The sequence below is a fragment of the Lissotriton helveticus genome, chromosome 5_1, assembly GCF_964261635.1.
Source record: "Lissotriton helveticus chromosome 5_1, aLisHel1.1, whole genome shotgun sequence".
Classification (NCBI taxonomy): Eukaryota; Metazoa; Chordata; class Amphibia; order Caudata; family Salamandridae; genus Lissotriton; species Lissotriton helveticus.
The window spans coordinates 1,067,336,773-1,067,358,809 of record NC_136065.1 but is presented as its reverse complement, the minus strand read 5'-3'; the positions used below and the strand labels follow the sequence as shown (position 1 = coordinate 1,067,358,809).

At 42.7% G+C, this 22,037-nt stretch overlaps 1 protein-coding gene across 2 annotated transcripts in view; it reads left to right on the top strand.

The window, feature by feature from the left end:
• The window catches only part of DPCD (deleted in primary ciliary dyskinesia homolog (mouse)), a 149,864-nt gene extending 128,488 nt beyond the window's left edge, over positions 1-21,376 (top strand). For both annotated transcript variants that reach the window (XM_078643624.1, XM_078643623.1), the window contains 2 exons: positions 20,271-20,373; positions 20,936-21,376. In XM_078643624.1, the coding sequence (XP_078499750.1) occupies positions 20,271-20,373; positions 20,936-21,040 (208 nt within the window). In that variant the 3' untranslated portion in view covers positions 21,041-21,376. The remainder of the gene's footprint in view (positions 1-20,270; positions 20,374-20,935) is intronic.
• The last annotated feature ends 661 nt before the right edge of the window (positions 21,377-22,037 follow it).

Genomic DNA, 22,037 nt, shown 5'->3' with positions numbered 1-22,037 from the left:
TCTCTCTCTTTTTCTGGGTGTATACTACACTTGTGCTTTAAAAATCTGAGGGACTGAAGCTTCTCACGGGAGTGTTCTAGAGGGCCAACCAATCTGATTGTTTGAAACCTATTTTTGGTCTCTTTTTAAAAAATGAGTATGGCGTGTTCCAAAATTAAAGGGCCTTAGGCCTTTTCTAGTTTATGTTTAACATTGCATTGCTATTATAATGTACCGTGGGACTACCATTTGACGACGGGAATGACTAAAGCATGTGAATTTATGAAAGATTCAAGTACTGAACGCTTGGGTATCTGATCCATTTTCACTTGTTGCTTGTCTTACACACTGTCAAAGATGGTAGATGATCATATATGGCGATCTTGTATCCCACTGTACAATGAACATTATAATTTATATGAGGGTGTAATAGAAAAGTGATTTATATCGGGTTCTAAGGACCATGATCTCGCCTTTCTTGCGCGAAAGACTTGAATATGGATCTGGAAATGGCTTGATTATCGAATTCTGTTTTCCTCCCAAAGTGTCTACCTATTGTTCAATGAGCAACAAGTGCTATGTCTATCCAGCGAGGTTGCCCACCTAAGAGAAAAAGATTCTGAAATATTAAGTAAACGCAGATTGCATTATTCCCTGCCTAGCAGCTTTTACCTTAAGCTCAAAACGGATGTCCTTAAGTTCGTTTTCCTGATTTTGCCCAGATGTGTGTAGCCAAGTACCGCCTTCCCATAACGCTTATCAGTTTACCTGAGGTCACAAACTATACCTGTCAGCCATAATTTTCGTTGATGTATAATGAGTAAGTCTTAAAGCACTGAGGGACCCTATCCCATATTTATTTGACATTGATATTAGGAGACCATGAGACAGTCATTTGCAGCCGCTCTTTTATCATTGTTAATCTCCATTAGCGATGTAATCAAGAAGAATTTTAAGTATCATTTGCTGCCCTACGGCTGTTTGAGCCAGTAGAAAATGATTATCTGCATAAAATAGCTGCCCGAATATCACAATTATTTTTGCCCAAGTATGAAAGCACAGTTGCAACAAAATGTTAACCATGTCCTGTGGAGATCTGATTGCAAGCAATGTAATCCACCATGAAACTGCTTTGAAAAATCTACAAATGCAAAATGCAACTGAGCATGCATACGGGCACCATGTTCATCCTGCCATAAAGTCTAACAGTTTAGTTTCCAGGATCATAATGTTTTTTGTGGATTTCTATCATTCTCCCCCCTCCAACAACCTTGTAATAGCCCTGTCTTGTGTGCTGGGTGTATGAACGTTTTACAAATCCTCAAATACAAATAAACTACTCAACTTTCTTCAAGAGATATGCCCACCAGTGAGGGCCGCTTTTATATGATTGCTGACCCACCCTTCATGGCGGATGCCATAGGACAGTTTCAGCATGATCTGTGAAATAGAGTACTGTGATGTTAATGTACATTTTCATCCAGTTACTTATCATGATACTACTCACACTGTCTCAGTTTTGATACATATCCATTCCTCTTGATATTGGGAGATGAGTTGATTCCATGTTATTGATTGTTGTGTCTTAAACCAAAAGTGCCTTTGCTCTTTTTAATTTCTATTAGTAGGCGCCGAATATGCTTTATAGTTCAGAATAGGATACTTTCGGCCAGATCAGCCATTACACTCCAACACTTTGCTTCCTTTGGAGCCTGGATCTTTTTGTGCCAGCTTGCTAGCTAGCATGTAAATTTATTGTTTATGGTCTGGCCAAACGCAAAACTAATTGAAAACGGCAACTAAACAAAACAAATAAGCAAAATGCACAGTGTGAGCAGATAAGAGACTCTGTTGCTGGTTGACAACATCCACCACTCTGGTTCTTCTAGAAAGTCAACCTACCCTTGTTTGACAAGCCGCCAATTTTTGACCCCTACCTTTGCAAGGTAAGCCACGCTTCTATTGTGGCAAAGATGAGGGCCTCTTTATCTTACCTTCCCTTCTCAGCAACACCTTCCAACCACATTTGAACAAGGGAGTTGGTGTCCTTTAGACTGAAAGGCACGTCACCCATGTTAATCTGTCCCCAGCAGGGATTTTGGGGTAGAGAGAAGGGAAATGGGTAGATCATGCCTACATTGAGTCTCGTCTACTAGGAATTATTCAGAACTTTCTACTACTCCTGTTCGTGGGTGGTGTTTCTCTTTATGTATGCTCTCTGCCTATCCTTACATTACTTTGCTTGTTGTCTGGATTACAAGTTCCAAGAGTTGCAGCACCCTTGTGACCCACAAATTAAACACAAAAGGTTGTCCATTCTCTTTGGGGTCCTCACTCTCACCCTGTCAAACTAGATCGTCCAATGGCACTATGTCACTTTTTCCTTGTGTGAAAAACGAACGTTATTAAGGCTTTTGCGTCATCCCAGATTAGATCTTCAGAGCCATAAGGCGTTAACTGTTGAAGACGTTTCTTTCTTATGTCCTCTTCAACAAGCCTGTTACAATTATAACTTCCCCCCTTTCACGTTATCGGGCCGTATTAGATTTGCTGTTTCCAGGACTGGTGTGGTGTGTTGGTGTATAAACACCCTAGAAATAAAAGAGTAGTATTTTGAGAAAGCATTTGATTTATGGCTGATCTTTGTTTTCTGGGCTTTTTTCACCTCCAAGTGTTTTAGTGTTCACAAGTTCGGTTATTGTCACCTCTGCCAATTTAATGAAAAAAGAAAGATAACTAGATATAAATCCTTATGTTACATTGTGCATATCTGTTTTCGAGATTGATTTTTGGGGAAAGTGTCCATGCCTAGGCTAATTCTTCCCTTCTTTGCTTCTGGAAGCACTACACCAAATTTCTATGTATGCCCAATCAGAATCCTAAAAAGTATCATCTGACCCCACTGCACCTGTGTCTACAAATAATAGAAAGTAGAATGGAAAGTGTCCATGCCTAGTCTAGTTCTTCCCTTCTTTGCTTCTAGAAGCACTACAACAAATTTCTATGTATGCCCAATCAGAATCCTAAAATGTATCTCATCTGACCCCACTGCACCTGTGTCTACAAATAATAGAAGTGAAGATCAGTGCAGTTACCTACCCGAGGACACGCAGTCATTTTGGAAAAAGATTCCTTTGCGCCAAATATTTATCGCGGTTTTTTGTTCTTTTCCATGGAACCCAAGCTACTGAACATATTTTTTTCCGTACGACTGCTGCATGAGAATCCCTATGACTATCTACAAATACATCTGCAACAATTTATTTTCATTTAAAGTATTCTGAAAATATCTAGATCGTATTCGTTGGAATTGTGTCTTTTATATTGGAGACGAGCCTTTGTGTCGGTAATTTGCGTCGTAGGTTGTTCTTTCAATGAATTACTTACACATTTCATTTCCTTGTTGACTATGCCTTTTTGTCACTTTGGCAGGGTTTAACACTTCCTTTGCACGTCTTTGTGCTCCTCTAATCTCTGTTATTTAACCTTTGACATCCACCTTATTAGCCTAGTCTGCCACCTTCTCCCAAAAACCTGACAGCAATTACATCACAGTGTACTTGTTGGCTTTGAGTATGCCTCTTTCCCATAATAAATATTCTGTTCTTGTATATTTTTTCCGCCCTAAATTTAGAGGTATCACACGTTCAATTCTGCTTTCTAATTGTGCAGAGAAGAAATGCATGCCAGTCTCCTTTGTAAGAAACCACACTTTTGAGAGTGAAATTGTCGCACAAATTGGATGTTTCAGAGATATTTATTTACTTGATCTTGCACAAGGAGAGGGAAAGCTGTGTGTTTAGGAGAGAATGAAGACTTTTGCATTTTTAATTTCTCATCTACCGATTAATATGATCTACACAGGGAATGTTTAATTTGACACACGTGCTTTTTCTAGTGCCTCTTTAATATTACATTTTACTAAACGTATTCTTTAGATACCTTGTCGTAGCACAGAAATACCAAGTGATAAGTTTGTGTGCTGACTGTATAAGACATATTTTGATTTCAACTACTACTTTAGGTTGAAACAGATGTACTCCATTAAAATTAAACCTTGATCTTAACTTAACTCAGATTAATATCTGCACACCTTGAAATCCCAGGGGTAGCATCATGCACGGACATTTTGGCCCCATGTGTGTATTCTGAGGAACAACACTCTTAAATACTAGTCTATTTTGTTTGCTATGCTTGCCTATGAATCTTTGCAAAGCATGGTAGGGTCCATTTAAAATAGAAAATAAGCATATTGCTTGTTTTTGAAGTAGGATCACGTATGGAACCACACTACAATTTAGAAACATGCAGATGATAAATTAGTCTCTATCAAAATCCTTCACATTACTCTCACAAGTAAACAAACACAAAAGTGTAAGGTGATCTGTTCTCCCAGAAATTCTCCAGACACTGATATTGCTCCTATTTTATCGCAGGGAAATAAGAATACTAATTCACTACATTTTGGAGCAGACAGTAATTTGGAAACTAATTATAACATTTTTAAGGTGAAGAGATGTGCTGCAATATGTACTAAACAAGACTTATGTGATTAATGAAGCCTGCATCCATTAGGTAGTGAAAAAGATTTATGTAAGTGATTAATGAAGCCTGCATCCATTCCATCTTTTTCTGCTTGCAGTCCTTCCCAGAACTGATAGTCTAAAAAAATGGAGAAATACACTTACATGTTTCTTCACTTAAAAAAGCTACAGATGTCACCATCCCGAAAAAAAGATTAAAACGACAGAAATCTTGGCAGAAATTCATAAAATGGCAATTGCACCAAACCCAGTGCTGTGCTATCATGAAAATAAAAACAGATCCACATTACAGTACCTAATTCATTCTGAGACTAAATTACACCAAATCCTGTTATATTTTCCTATTTCATTTATCCTTTTTGCATAGATTAATAAAAAAAATGTACACAATTAATTTTGAAGACCCTGAGAGAAAAGGGTTATCTTCGGTGTTTTCTATTATTACAAAGTAAGGGCACCGGCAATCAACGTGGCAATAAAAACAAACTCCGGTTCCTCTGCTGTAAAACTGTCCATCCCAATTATGCCAAACAAACTTGTAAATCTCTCAAAAGGAAAAAGTGTTTTCATTAATGCACCTAAATAAGAAAAGAATTGTTCCCAACATTTTTACAAAGCTGGACAGGTGGCAATAACATGCTTCCAGCCTCCCGCCCCCTCACAGCGACATCTAAAACAATATTTTATAACAGATGGAAATAGCCGGCTGATTTTTTTTTTTGGAGTATGATAGAGCAACCAGCAGCTAGAAGAATTCCATTCTCTTAAAGTTCGGGTCCTGAAATAGCTTATAGCCATATTGGCTTAATTCCTCTCAGTCTTGGAGTGCAACACACAATCTTATTTCTTTCCCTACTCTCTCGAGATAAAAACTGCGTCGGGTAACATGTTGACCTACCTAAATCTGCCTATACAAGCTGCAAAGAACCCGAAGTTAAAATCTGAACGGCGTTTTTAAATTCCTCGGAGCGCTTTCCTCTAGAACTGATGGGCATTTATCTAAGATACTTTTAATTTTCAAAAAACGGAATAAAAGTGGCTTTACCCGTGCCAGTATCTAAGATACCAAGCTGTGATCATGTTTTCCATGAAGTAGTAAATTTAAAGTTAGCAACAGTATGGAAGCTCAAAGTATTCCAACCATATAATTTTGGATTAGAAAGCTGCTAACCAAAGCCGATGCAATCCTTCAATGAGAGGAATTCATGGAAGTCTGGTATTATATAATCCTTAAAAGCTTCCACTTCCGAACAATTAATTCTGCAATAAATGTATGCTGGGTATTTTTAAGATGATCATCTGTAATAAAAACAGGGATTCGAGAACCTGCTTATCATATCATAGGTCTTCAGGAAAGTTGTTGATATCCAAATCTGTAAGCAACTCTTGAGGGGAAGCAGCACCCTCCTGGTCATCAAGGGAAAGCAGAAGTTGCACATTTCTAATGTCACCTACTGTCGTGTTGGTGACCCTACTCAAGTCAAATATTGGAGCCCGTCCCTGAGGCTGTTTATTCTTAAAAAATGTGTGCAATTTGAGTTTCCTAGTAAATCTGAAACAATTTAGATGCAGTGTTGTAAAGTCTGGTAAAGAAGTGGGACAGAAACTCAGACCGTTGCTTAGTATTTTTATTTCTGCTCCGTTGAGATCATGATCAGAAAGACTAACACTGTTAATAGTATCTTTCACACCCTGACATGCATCATTAATATCCCTCCCCGTGTCTATTTATGGTTGCGGAAAGCAGACCTGGTGGTGACCTCTTCTCTGTTGCCTGATCTCGTGTCTGTATCTAGATTTCCCCCTCCTTGTATTTTTGACATGTTTTCTTTCCTCTACTGTTGCTTGTTGCCCTTGCAAAATCTCTGAAGTTCTAAAAAAAAAGGTACCAGTAGATGTTAGAGTGGTGGAGCTCTCTGAAGGCATTGAGTCCCAACTAGTGGCATTGCTAATGCTAGATATGTCCGAAGTGCTGGTTGTGATGGCAGCCTGTGCCAAGTCTCCCTTTGTGTCTGTGGCCATATAAGTTTTGACATTGTCAAATTTCTTTGCAAAAGTATATACCCTACCATTCTGGTAGTGTATATACCTTCTGATTTTTTTTGCATTTTTTTGTCTTTAATATACATCTGATGTTTTCTAAGCTCTTCCTTCAAAATGCCATAGTTTTTATCAGTTGCATCTGGTAAATTTAGAGCTTTAATTTCTTTTTCCAATGTTTCAATGTCATGAAGTAATTTGACCCTCTTCAATTCAGCATCCCCATGGAGGAGGTGAAGAAAAGTTTCTCCCCATTCCTTTAGATGTGACATGTCTAAGTCTTCAAAGGTGGGGAATATAAGTATTCGTAGTCCTCTCTGTACTTGTTCTATGTTCATATACGTTCGTAGATAACTCCTGTTTTTTAGGCGTTCTAATCTTAGAAATTTGTGTTTGAGCCCTTCATTCTTTATTGTGCGTGGATTGCTTGATCCAATGGACATATTAGATTTGAACATCTGACTTTTCCACTCCACATCCCCTTTTTACTCATCTCAAAGCCTCTTCCTACTGCTGTGAACTCCAAAAAAAAAAGTATAAATCCTTCACTCTTCTATCCCTCCACTACCCTTTTCAATCCGAATAACAGACTAATATGTTCACTTTTCAAATTTCATATTTCACTTTACTAATTCACCACTAATCCCACCACTAATCCTTTATGGGTTCCAGAGAAGCGTGCTACTCGCCAAAAAAGTGCTTCAACACCTCATCAGCGATAGCAAGCAAGTATGTAAATGCAAACCTTTGCCCCTCTTCTATCCCTCCGCTAACCTTCTCTATCCAAATAACTGAAAAACATATCCATCACTCAAATTACTTTCATATTTCACTATACTAATTTTCAACACCAATCCTTTATGGGTTCCGGAGTAGCATGCTACTCGCCGATAAAGAGCTTCAACACCCCATCAGTGGTAACAAGCGCTAAATAAATGCAAACTTTTTCCCCCTTTCTATCCTTCCCCAACCCTTCTCTATCCAAATAACTGAATAACAATCCACCACTCAAATTACTTTCATATTTCACTATACTCATTTTTAACACTAATCCTTTATGGGTTCCGGAGTAGCGTGCTACTCCCCAAAAAAGCACTTCCACACCCCATTAGGAGTAACAAGCGCTATATAAATGCAAACCTTTTTTCCCTTTTCTATCCCTCTGCTGTCCTGTTCACTCCAAATAAGTGACTAATATCCACCACTCAAATTACTTTCATATTTCACTATACTAATTCACCACTAATCCTTTATGGTTTTCAGGAGTAGCGTGCTACTCACCCAAAAATAAAAAATAAAAGGGCTTCAACACCCATCAGGGGTAACAAGCGCTATATAAATACAGAGCTTTTATCCCTCTTCTATCCTTCTGCTATCCTTCTGAATCCAAATAATTGACTAACCTATCCACCACTTAAATTACTTTCATATTTCACTATACTAATTCAACCCTAGTCCTTTATGGGTTCCGGAGTAATGTGCTCCTCGCCGAAAAAGAGCTTTGACGCCTTGTCAGGGATAGTAAGTGCTATATAAATGCAATTACCATACAATTATGCGTAAAAAGCATTTGTCAAAAGTGAGAATAGGGGATGCATCGCTTAACCTAGCTAAAAAATCCAAAACAGCTGTCTGATAGTAAAAAGCGTAATGAGGTAAAGCCAGCCCCATGCTTTTTATTTAGTTTTAAAAATGGAAAGTTCAGATGGGTCTGTCATTGTTCTAAATGAGGCTGTGCCTCAAAGAATCAATTTGAGAAAAAAAATTCTGGGCACTTTCAAAAATAAATAGTAAAATTGAGATTTTGATCAGAGCAACTCTTCCCATAACTGTAAGGGATAATGTCTGCCATTTAAGGGAGATAGTTTGCACTTTAGATAAAGTGGTCATATAATGTAACCATAGTTTGATGTTACGTATGTTCCCAAGTATCTAATAGGGCAAGAAGGTTTAAACTTGAAACACAAACCCTGAGGGAGGTCCTTAGAATTACTGAATAATAAAATCTTTGATTTCCCTTGATTCATTTTATATACCCGAGTTGAAGTGAATTCCTTGGTTTTCCGAGAGATATTGAATATTACATTTCTCAGCCCTCACATAGATAACCAAGTACTCTGCATATAGTTTCAGTTTAGGTGTACTGGGAGCAGGAGAGCAAATTCCCTATGGATTGCTATTGCCGGTGGCTAAAGGAAAAGAGCAAACAAAATTGGGAACAATGGACACCCCTGACGAGTCCAGCACATAATCTTGATCTTACCCGCTTCTATAGAATTAGTAACGGCTGTAGCCAAAGCACTGATATACAGCATTCTCAATAATTACATCAATCATATTGGAAATAAAAAGGTCTTTAATATGGGAAAAAGTGCATCCCAATTTACCAAGTAGAATGTCTTTTCTGCATCAAATATTAAAGCTGGAGCTTTCAGATATTCTTTTAGAAATAGTTGATGGCCTGGAGCAGAAAGTGAGTGTTAGCCATTATGGATCTAGTAACCAGAAAAACGTTGTGATCAGGGTAAATAAGACTAGGTGCAACTAACTTGAAACCTGTCAGCAAGGACTTTCATAAAAAACTGATAGTCCAAATTTAGCAAGCTAATCGGAATATACAAGCTAGGGTTATCTGGCGGCTTCTCTTTCTTTTAAATAAAACAATAGCCTCTGAAAAAGAGGCCAGAGCTGGCTTTACCCTGCAAGACTACGTTGAATAATTGAACCAAATTCTCTAAAAGTCCAGGGAAAAAAGTTTGATTTATTTCTATAGGCAGCCCATAGCTACCTGTGGTTTTCCCATTTTTACAGTGATCTGGGATGGACCTAATTTCCTCCGGGCCCAATACTTGATCCCTTGTAAATTTAGCAATGCTAATTACAAAAATAATCTGTGATCAAATTTGGATCGCTAGTATAGTTTGATTGACAAATAGCTTTACAATGCTTTTTAAAAATCTTTCGTATTGAGACCTGATCTGAAACTAGCAAATTTGTTACCAGATCCCTTACTTATTTCACAAAATTCATGTTAGCTGACCAAGCTAGTAGTCTAAGGCATGCTCCATTTCCTTCACAGCATATTTAATTAATATTTATTTTTCTTAAACACGCCAAAGCTATATAATCTCTACGTTTTTGTTTTGCTAACTCCAACTCATGAAGCTTAGATTCTGTATTCTGAATATTCATAATCGAAGATACCCTCTCATCGTCCTCCTGGAGCTGCAAGACAATGTCTTTTCTGCTATTAGCCAATCTTGTAGAGTGAGCAATTCTATGCTCTCTCAGTGCAGTCTTAAAAGCATACCAAGTAATAGCTAATGGAGCAGACTCAGAATTATATTGAAAAAATCCAAATATAAAAATACAAGACTAGGTCCCCGGGAGGATTACTGAATGATATACAATAAGTGTGCAAGTACGGCTATGTGGTGTTTGCATTAAAGACTGTAAATTACTCAGCTGATATAGGCAGTGGTATTGTACAAATTGTATTTTACCCTGTCAAATTATCAATAAACTGATTAATTTAAAAAAATGTGAGTCTGACATAAGTGATTTGTTAAAAGACCTACTTCTGCAGGGGAGGTACCAATATCTAACCCAAACTCAGCAGTTACCACTGCATTGTCACAAAAAAAGTTGATTATAAAGAGCAGGTCTTGCCTCTTAAAGTTCGTGGAATAAAAAGACAAATATAATCTGGAAGCTGCCTTATTCTTCAGTTTTGGATTTTTCATAGATTCACATGCTTGAATCATTCCCGTCGTTGAAGTGGCAGTCCCACGGTACAACAATAAAGCAGTATGTATCACTATCGTAGGCTATGATGGCAATGAACAATCACATTAATTGTCTAACTTTAAAAAAGGACCAAACTTGAACTGTAACCAATTAGGCGATAGCACCCTGTAGAACATTCCCAAGAGAGGCTGGGTCCATCAGATTTTCTTCTGTACATCGTGTGAAGGGAGCCTCCCTGAGCTCTACATCTCCATCCATCCCAAACATTGCAAACAGCTACTCTTCCCTGTAGCAAGCAGCCATTACCAATTCAAAGCCCTCCCATTATGCCTCAGATCAGCTCCCCACATTTACCAAATGGCTGCTTCTCTCAGGAGGGACAGTCATCAGGTATTACCCTTTCTCCTCAACTGGTTAATAGAAGCACCAACAGCATTGCAACCATCCAGTGCCACAGAGGTGTGCCTAAACTTCTCTCACTGCAAGTTATCAAAAATCATCATCCATCTAAGAAGTTGGTGTTCCTGGGTGCAACACTAAATACTGTTGAAGACAAAGACATTATATCCCAGGACAGGTAATAAAGGCTCAAGCAACTGGCTCTCAAACTAACCTGAAAAATGCCTGTTCAGTGCATCTGTTCAAATAGCCTATGCGCATGATGCTATTAGGACCAATCTGACCCCTCTCACACGCCTGAAAATGTGAACCTTACCGGAACAGCTACAAAACCATGGATTCAAACAGAATGATTGTTCGCCAATCGGGTGAACATCACATGAGGTATGATGAAAGCACTAGCCTGGTGGTCCTCAGATCTCCCACCTATCAGAGGGCCTCACGTTCTTACCTCAAATACCCAAATTCCTAATAACTACAGATGCCTTCCTGGAGGGCTTGGGCGGTTGTCTGCAGGACCTGCAAATTCAAGGAAAGTGGTCTCCACTCCAGAGGAGCAGGCATATCAATTACCTGGGACTCAGAGCCATCTATCTCAGTCTCCAAGCTCTCCTGCCAAGCATAGCAGAGCTTCAGTTGTTAGGTCGCCCGGACAATACCACCCGAATGAACTATGTGAACAAACAAGGGGGCACAAGATAACTGGCTCTGTCCAGGGACGCTCAGGATATCTGGAGCTAGGTGACAACACACACAAAAATTCTTCGGCCCGAACATGTTCCTGGGACAAGCAATCTCTTAGCAGATATGCTAAGCAGAACTAGGGTTGGGAGCTTGATCAGTCAGCGCTAAACAGGATCTTCTCACTCTGGGGCAAACCGGCACCAGATCTCTTTGCAACAAACGAGAGTCGCAAATGCCAGATCTATGCATGTTGGCATCAACATTCAAGATCGTGGCGGAATCCCTTTTTGAGCAGATGGTCGGGTTCTATGCCTATGCTTTTCCTACAATCCCTCTATTATCAAAATTTCTCAGAAAGATGAAAGTGTAGCTGCGTTGCTACATTCTAATAGCTCCCAAGTGGCCCAGGCAGCATTGGCAATGTATCAAGGCCAGGTCCTTCATGCAGTCCCGATTTCTCTCCGCTGCGCATTGCTCCTAAATTCCATGAAGTCCTAGATCTGAATATTTCTCCGGTCGGCAGGGATAATTTCCGATGCAAGGGTGGAAGCCACAATAAAAACATATACGCCCAAATGGAAACATTTCAGCTTAGAAAAGCTGCATCCTCTATAGGCATCACCTGAGCAGATACTACCCGGTGTCCTTTCACTAACTCCGTCTGGGTTGGTGCATGACTATCAAATTACATCACGCTGCTACATCTAGATGTAGGCATTTCTCGCATTTACTCTCTTTGTGCTCGAACAGAATCATCAATCCATTCATGAAAGTTGTTCAGAGTTTTTCCTCCGGTAATGGCTCCTCCCCTGGACTGGCGCTTGAATGTAGTTCTTTCCCAACTCATGAAGAGTCCATTCGAACCCATACACAGAGCAAACCTCAAATGTCTCACATGGAAGGTCGCTTTGTTGCTGGCACTCACTTCGGCCAGAAGAGTGAGTGAGATACAGGCTCCCACAACTCAAGAACCCTTCACGGTCAATTTTATCATTCTCCGAACGAATCCAGAATTCATTCCTAAAGACCATTCTCACTTTCATCTCAATGAGCATTTAATATTATGAATTTCCTTCCCAAATCCGACCTCACCAGCAGAAAGATCTCTCCATTCACTAGATATTAAAAGATATCTAAAGTTCTCTCTACATAGCACTAAACAGCTGAGGAAAAACTGATCAGCTGTTGGTCTCATATGCACACACACGTAAGGGTGCTGCAATCACAAAAGCAACCATCGCTCTATGGATCTCAGCCGCAATCCAGTTTTTGCCACTGGAAGGTGGGAAAACCGCTCACAACAAAAACCAGGGCACATTCAACTAGGGCAGCGCCCGCCTCAACTGACTGCTTTCTTTGCAGGAGTGCGTCTGTAGAAAATGTTGGCTGCAACCTTTAAGAGTGTGCATACATTCATGCAGCATTATTGCCTGAAATCGGCACAGCACAGTGATGCAGGGTTGGGACAGGTTGTATTATGCCACTGTGGGCTGGGCTTGTGGACCAGGGGTAGCGGATGTATCAGGTTGTGGTGCAGGAACAGGCAGGACACCAGCTCGTGGGGTTAAAGAGGGCTTTATTGGTATTCCTCGTTGTGTTTTTAACATTAATGTTCTCCTCGTTCTGAACGTTAGTCTCTCTTTTGCGAACTGACTGGGATCCGTTTTGGCGTTCGGGTGTTCTTCCTTCTTTTATTCTGGGTATAGCTCTGCCCCTCGAGGTCTGGTCACGGGCTGGGTTGTAAGCTGCTCTCTTGGCTCCGGTGTCCCAGGGAAAGAGAAGACCAACAGAAAATGGGCCGTTAGTTCAGTTGTCCGCTGGGTTTTCATGCACCGAGGGACCAGGTGTAGTGAGTCGGGAGAGGGTTCACCGGTGAACGTGCAACTCTAGCATACACCAGTGAAGTGGTCGGGGAGTACACAGTCTGTGAGGGTAAAACGCGGGGTAAATGGAAACGAGAAGGGGGGGGGGGGACGCAGGATACAAACAGGGGATCTGTACACTATTTTACACGCTTGCTTCCCACCCAAGCTGCCATACGCTGCCGTACCTGGGAAAGCCACGCTCTTCCCCTGGGAGAGTGGCACGGCGGCTCGCAGGGTCGTTGGCCTCCTGGCTTCCCCTCGGACACTCCTCCGCTTGCTCCCAGTTGTTCTTCAGGTTCTCCACTTCTTCCTTCGGGTCTGCAGTCTCCGGTCTCTGGTTCTCCGTCTTCACTCCTCGCTGTCTCTTCGGGGGTGATGTCACACGCCATCCACATCGCTTCCTGTGTTTTAGCCACTCCGGTCTCGCTGACGTGTACAATGGGAGGATCCTCCTCCTCCGTGTAAACCCACTTAAAGGAGCCGCGTTCCTCTTCTTCATGTTCGTCGTACTCCGTACCCCATGACTCTGTCTGTAAGGAAGGAGGTTGTACCGGGTCAGTACCAGGTGCCCACCATTCATCTGCAGCACGCAGCCTCACCCCGTTACACTCCTCCCCCCTGGATTATCCCGATTGGGGAGAATGGGCATACGAGAGAGGAAATCTGCGTTCCCATTGTCCCTCCCCTTCCGATGAACAACCGTAAATGCAAAGGGCTGGAGGAAGAGGAACCACCGCAGTATCCTAGCGTTCTGTGTCCTGTTCTTTTGCATCCACTGCAAAGGGGCATGATCTGAGTAGAGGGTAAAGGCCTTCCCCTCCAGATAGTAACGTAACTTCTCCACAGCCCATCGAATCGCCAGACACTCTTTTTCGACGGTGGGGTACCTTTGTTCCCGAGGGTGGAGTTTTCTACTTATGTACAGTATCGGATGTTCAACTTCGTCTTCCCCCATTTGTGACAGTACTGCTCCTACACCTGTGTCTGAAGCATCTGTGGCTAGTATAAACGGCCTTGTAAAGTCTGGGGGTATTAACACAGGACTGGTTGTGATGGCTTTCTTCAGTAGAACGAAGGCTGTCCTGGCTTCCTGTGAAGGAGGGAGAGGCAGGATGTTCTTGACGGTTTTTTGGAGTAAATTGGTCAGGGGAGTGGCGATATCGGCAAAGTTCTCTATGAATCGCCGATAGTAGCCCATGAGGCCCAAAAAGGCCCTGAGTTCTCTTTTTGTAGAAGGAAACGGTGTTTCGGTGATGGCTTTGATTTTTTGCTCTTGGGGGGCTATCACTCCGTCACCTAACATGAACCCCAGATATTTCACTTTGGAGAATGCAGCCCTGGATTTCCTGGCGTTCACGTGTAATTGGGCGTCTCTCAAAGAGGCCATAACCCTGGTTACATGTTCTCGGTGCTCTGTCCATGTATGACTGAAAATGACTATGTCATCCAAATACACGGAACTGTAGCTGGCATGAGGGGTTAACACCGTATTCATGAGTCTTTGGAACGTGGCAGGTGCCCCGTGTAGGCCAAAGGGAAGGACATTGAACTCGTATAACCCTTCCTCGGTGGCAAAGGCGGTTTTGTGGCGGTCCTCCTCCCTTAAGGGTACCTGCCAGTAGCCCTTTGTTAGATCCAGAGTCGTTATGTATTTGGCTTCCCCTATGCGTTCAATCAATTCGTCCACCCTGGGTATGGGGAACGCATCGAAGGTGGAAATGGCATTCAGTGCCCTGAAGTCCATACAAAAACGGGTGGACCCATCAGGCTTGGGCACCATGACGATCGGGGATGACCAGTTGCTTTTAGAGGGTCTGATGACACCAAGCTCTAACATACTAGCGACTTCCTTCCTCACGTCCGCCCTTTTTGCTGCTGGTATGCGATATGCTCTTTGTTTTACTATGCTACCCTGGGTTGTATGTATCTCATGTTCTGCCAAGTGGGTACAGCCAGGAGTGTCAGAAAACAAGGGGGAAAAAGGGCGGAGGTCGTTCAGCAGTTCCTGTTTCTCCGTGTTGGATAACTCCGGGTTGATGGGTAGGTAGGCTAGGGTTGATTTATCACTGCCTTCAGGAAGGGTTAGATTGGCGGATCGAGGTATTGGTCCCAACCACTTTTTTAAGAGATTCATGTGAAAGGTCTGGTTGCGGGTGGGCGACATTTGTAGCCTGTAGGTGGTACTGCTGAACTTCTCTAGCACTTGATACGGCCCTTTCCATTCGCGCCTGAATTTCTGTGTGGAGGAAGGAAGTAGCACTAGAGCCCAGTCCCCTTGGTTCAGGGATCTCCATCGTTTGCCTTTATCGTAATACTGCTTTTGGCGGCTTTGGGCCGACTTCAGGTTTGAATAGGCCAAATCCCTGAGTTTCCCCAATCGTGACCTCAACTGCTGGGTGTAGTCTAGGAGGGACCGCTGTTCGTTAGCCTCTTCTTTTTCCCATGCTTCCTTGGTTATTTCGAGCAGGGACCTGGGTTGCCTGCCATACAGCAGTTCAAAGGGCGAGTATCCAAGGCTACTCTGGACCTGTGCTCTTACTACGTATTGAGCCAACGGGAGCATTCGGTCCCAGTCCTTATTTTCAGAAGTCAACAGTTTCTTGAGTGTGGTTTTGAGAGTCCTGTTGTACCTCTCCACTAAACCATCCGTTTGTGGGTGGTAAGCAGACGTGCGAATGTGTTGTAGATCCAAAGTATTGCATACTTCTCTCATCATGCGTGACACAAAGGGCGTCCCCTGATCCGTCAGGATCTCACGGGGAAACCCAACCCTTGAAAACAATTCCACGAGTTTTTCTGCTACGTTCTTAGTGGTGGGGCTGCTTAACGGAAATGCCTCCGGGAAACGGGTGGAATAATCCACCACCACTAGGGCATAGGTATGTCCCCTAGAGGAGCGGGGCAAAGGCCCTATGAGATCCATGCCCACGCGTTCCCATGGATTGCCGATCACGGGCAGTGGTTGTAGCGGGACCGCTGGGGGTCTGGTCATATTCTTCCTCTGACACACCTCACAGTGTTGACAATAGGCCTCTGTCTCTTTGTAGATTCCCGGCCAATAAAATAAGCGCAGAATATATTGTGTAGTCTTCTCCGCCCCACTGTGTCCTGCTGTCAAATGTGTGTGGGCGTAGAACAATATCTGTTCTCGGAATGCAATTGGTACCACCAATTGTCTGGGCTCTCCCTCCTTTCCTTCCCGATACAACAGTTCGTTTTCAACGCTAAAGCGGGGATATCTCTGAGACACGTCAGTAGTCTGGGCAATGTGGGCGGCCTCCCACGCATTCAAGAGAGTCGGGTCGTTGGACTGTGCAAACTTAAACCCCCTGTCTATGACCCATGGCTCGGTGGACAGGTAGGCCTCTGCAGGACATTTGTCTAACTCCCTTTTAAACAGGGCCAGAAATTGCGGATTGTCCACCCCTAATATCAGTTCTTCAGGCAAGGACCCCACCACTCCTACCCTTACTGTACAGGGTTCCCTCCCCATTGGGTGTATGGTAATACGTGCAATGGGATACGTCTTGACATCCCCATGGACACACCGAATGTGGACTTCACCCTCCTGCCCTATCTGAGAGGGATACACGAGTTTCCCCCTTATTACAGACTGTCTACAGCCCGAGTCTAGGAGAGCTTTCACAGGAGTGTGGTTCACCCGTACCCTTACGTAGTAGGAAGGCCCCATCTCTGCGCTGTACATCACGGCCTTCGGAATGTACCCAACTTCCATGGGTTCCTCCGCTGGGTTTTTTCTGGGGCATAACCGTGCTATGTGGCCCCACTCCCCACACTCAAAGCACTGTGGACCACGTAAAGGAGTTATGTCCGGGCGGAAGGGCCGTGTTTTCATGGGTTCAAAGACGGCCTTTTTTTTCTCCATTTTGGGTGGAGGGACCGTAGTCTTGGATGGCTTCTCCGTTTCCCAGGGAAAGGTTCGGGGAGCGGCCCTTGTATAGTTTGCCACCATTTCAATTGCCTGTGCTGCGGTCAGGCCTGGATGTTGCCTCAACCACCTTTGTGTACCATAGGGCAGTGCCTCCATAAACTGTTCCAAGATGACGCTTGTCATGACATCTTCTTTGCTCCGGGTTTCGGGTCCCAGCCATTTTTCCGCCGCCATTTTCAGACGTAGATATAATGTTTTTGGGTTTTCGCCTGTGACTCCTCTTTCCTTCCGAAACCCGAGTCTGTAGGCTTCTGCATCCATACCAAGGTGGTCCAGGATCACCCCCTTGATCTCGGTATAGGTGGATGTTCCTGATTGGTTAGCGACCTGGTATGCTGTCTGTGCTTCTCCCGTCAACAAGGGAGCGAGAAAGAAAGGCCATTTATCCTCTGGCCACCCACATGCGCGGGCAGCCCTTTCGAAATTAACCAGGAAGGCATCCGGGTCTTCGCCCATGACGTACTTCTGTAGGGAGACCCCCGATGGATGGGGTCCGAAAGGTCTTCGATCTACCGACACTGCGGTTCCTGGGGTCTGCACCACTTTCTGTAAATTGTCCATTTGTTGAGTCATGGTGTTGCGAAATAGGGCTCGGTCTGCATCCGCTGTACTGATTTGTTGGCCAATAGCCCACTCCAGTTTCTGCTGCCCATCTATTAAAGTTTGAATCACTTGTTCCATGATCGGGTCTTGCTTCGAGGGAGTAGATCCCACTTCTGACACCACTGTGGGCTGGGCTTGTGGACCAGGGGTAGCGGATGTATCAGGTTGTGGTGCAGGAACAGGCAGGACACCAGCTCGTGGGGTTAAAGAGGGCTTTATTGGTATTCCTCGTTGTGTTTTTAACATTAATGTTCTCCTCGTTCTGAACGTTGGTCTCTCTTTTGCGAACTGACTGGGATCCGTTTTGGCGTTCGGGTGTTCTTCCTTCTTTTATTCTGGGTATAGCTCTGCCCCTCGAGGTCTGGTCACGGGCTGGGTTGTAAGCTGCTCTCTTGGCTCCGGTGTCCCAGGGAAAGAGAAGACCAACAGAAAATGGGCCGTTAGTTCAGTTGTCCGCTGGGTTTTCATGCACCGAGGGACCAGGTGTAGTGAGTCGGGAGAGGGTTCACCGGTGAACGTGAAACTCTAGCATACACCAGTGAAGTGGTCGGGGAGTACACAGTCTGTGAGGGTAAAACGCTGGGTAAATGGAAACGAGAAGGGGGGGGGGACGCAGGATACAAACAGGGGATCTGTACACTATTTTACACGCTTGCTTCCCACCCAAGCTGCCATACGCTGCCGTACCTGGGAAAGCCACGCTCCTCCCCTGGGAGAGTGGCACGGCGGCTCGCAGGGTCGTTGGCCTCCTGGCTTCCCCTCGGACACTCCTCCGCTTGCTCCCAGTTGTTCTTCAGGATCTCCACTTCTTCCTTCGGGTCTGCAGTCCCCGGTCTCTGGTTCTCCGTCTTCACTCCTCGCCGTCTCTTCGGGGGTGATGTCACACGCCATCCACATCGCTTCCTGTGTTTTAGCCACTCCGGTCTCGCTGACGTGTACAATGGGAGGATCCTCCCCCTCCGTGTAAACCCACTTAAAGGAGCCGCGTTCCTCTTCTTCATGTTCGTCGTACTCCGTACCCCATGACTCTGTCTGTAAGGAAGGAGGTTGTACCGGGTCAGTACCAGGTGCCCACCATTCATCTGCAGCACGCAGCCTCACCCCGTTACAGCCACTTACTTCTATAACGTGAGCCTCTTTGGGTTAACATGGGTTTGTCACTGTATGTATGTAAACTTAAATGGAATATATATGGGTACAAGTGTATATGCATATATGTTGATTTTAAATTGCATAGCAATAAGTTGTGTATATATTTCTACCCTCCATCCACCATTCGTGCTATTACTATAAAGTATACAAATGCATTAACTGCTTGCTATTCTGATTCAAGCATGTATGTCTATGAAAGATCCAATACTGTAGAAGAAAATACGTTACTTACCTGTAGCTGTAGTTCTCTGGTATTTGTATATTTCATAGATTTGCATGTATCCCTCCCTCCTCCCCTGGGAGACTCCCTTTGGGATTTATTTCCCTTTTGTGCTTTAAAAATCGGAAGGACTCAGCCTCTCTTGGGAGTGTTCTACAGGGTGCTATCGCCTGATTGGTTATAGTTCGTTTGGTCCTTTAAATTAAAAAAATGACTTTAATAGGCTACTAAAGTGATTGTTGCTTGCCATTATAGCCTAAAATAGTGATACACACTGCTTTATTATTGTGCCTTGGGACACAATGTATGCTACCAGTAAAGTCTGCAGACATCTGTGCTGGCTGACTATGGAGGGCAAAATAATATATATATTTAAAATGCCCCCAAATCTTCACGGGTTGATCTTGGTTAAAACAAGGAGCTATAATGCCAGGGATAGTGTCAGTTCTGTCTGGAACGCCCTCAATATGCGAAGGATGGTCAACTTTTACCCAGGGTCAAATGCTTAAACTCATTCATGCACCTACAGACATATGTGCATGCAGATACCAAAGCCAACTCCAAATTTAACTATTAGACAGCTTGCAGTCCACTTCTATGTTCTCAGATCTGTTACTCCTACACATCTTCATTCTGACTTCAAAGTGGCACACCAGAAGGAACCAGTAGAAGATGTTATGATGGTCAGCTTTCACTCTGCTCCATTCAGGGCCACACATCTCTGCCTAATCAGTAGCTGGGATAGGGCTGGAGGCAATCCCTCCTTCCTTCTTTTATTCCACCACTTCTCCTATCTTCTGATAAGGCAGGGGAAGGGGACATAAGACCCACCAAAGCTCCCATTAGCTGCCAGCAGTTAGATAAAAACAAACACTTATTTTTTGGTAGACACTGTAACACGAGGAACAGGTAGCGTATGGGCCAGATACCACTGGAATTACTGTGAGAGCTCTTTGACATTTGTTTGAGGAAAGTCGATCAATATTGTATGTTTAATTTAGTAAGAGATATAAACATATCACTTTACAACATTTACTGTATTTTTCTTTAGGTTGTTAACTGCCTTTTGCATTATTTCTCCAAAGATATTATAAGAAATTTAGTATTCCTGACATGGACAGAATGCAGCTTCCACTGGACAGCTCGGCTCTGAAATTTTCCCATGCCAACAACACCTTGATCATTACGGTAAGCTCTTGACTTAATATCTCTTCATACAACAAACAAGCTGTGGGAGTCCTGAAACGTAGTGATTGCTTCACCAAGACTGCAAAAGAAGTACCATGCAAAAAATAAATAAGTAATTGGTATTTGGCTATAAGTGTACTTTGGACAACTTTGGATATTATATTGAGTTTGAGGGAGTGAGATATCCAATAATGGTGGTGGGTGTTTAGTCTGATGCATTTATCATTCCATTGACATCATGCCACTATTAATACAGCAGAATTGACATATGCCACTTTTTGGTGAATGTCCTGTATCTACTCTATGCTAAATAAGGCCCCTACCCTGTTTAAATGTTGCTTCGTTGTTCAGAGGAAAAGGAGCAGTGATTTCTAATATATATAAAAGGGTGTTGTGGACCGTTATGTAGTTCACCTTACTACCTTTTCAGTATTTTTGAAATAGGAATACCTTGGAAAATGTAAAATATACACAAGCAGAATAAAGGGTTACATGCATATTTGTTTGCGACCAGCTCTATATACCAAGCACGTAATCTGTATTGCAAAATTATATTCCGCAGTATCAAAAACCCAAAGAGGTCTTGGCAGTAGAAGAGGAACTGCAGAAAGAGCTGAAGAAGATGAAGGCATCTAGTGATGGAGATGTGGATTGTAAAACCCAGTAATTGTCACTTTTTTCTCGGAGTCGCTCTACACAACTATTTCGAGATATTTGTATTACTTTTCATTTTTATGGAAAACTGAATTAAAGAACACCATGTTGTATGTTAGTAATTGTTTAAGGTCTGTCTTTGTGTTGCATTTTTAAGATTGCTGCACGGAATACGATTCCTCTCCAGTTGTTTTGTGGTCATTATATTTTTTTGCAATTTCTATACTTCCATGTTCTAATGTACAACTAACTAACTGTTCGGGTGTTAAATTAATTTATTGAGAAGAATTCTTCAAGTTCTGATTAGCAATAAGGTTGTGAAAAAGTTTACAATAAATGTTGAAAGATTGGTCACTCCTTCCTTTTCGCTTTTAGAGAAAATGGTGTGAATTTGTTTTATTTACATAATCCCAATCAAATGAATTAACATGACCATTCAGCCTGCGGCATCTGCAACCTTTCATAAACGTATACAGGAAAGAATGCATCTGGTTACCTAATTGGTGTTTTTTTAATGGTGTACACTAATGATTAGGGAATGACTACTCTATTTCATTCAGCACGTCGAATGTGTTATATTAACTTGTTTTAAAATACTGTCTAATACCACACTCGATCTCTTTCTACCAGTACCCAACTTAATCGTACACAGTTTGTGACCGTGGGAGGCGGAGTCTGCATTTCCCCGATTCAAACTCGTGATGTTCCCATATACATAAAGATGAATAAATATGAATGTAAACATCCTGATACTTGTAAAGAAAAATATCACATGGGTCGCAAAATTAAATGCAGTACAAACACCATCAAACGTATTCTTGTCAACTACGTTGCTCTAATTCGCAATAATTTGAAAAACTGACACATTTTAGCCCTTATATATTTTTTACAGTTTTTCCGTTACTTCATGCCAATATCAGGTAAGTACCTATTGCTAGCTTGGTCCTTTGCTCTTGGAAGAGTAGATTCAACGATATTTCTGTCAATCTGTGTACTTAGGCCACATAAAG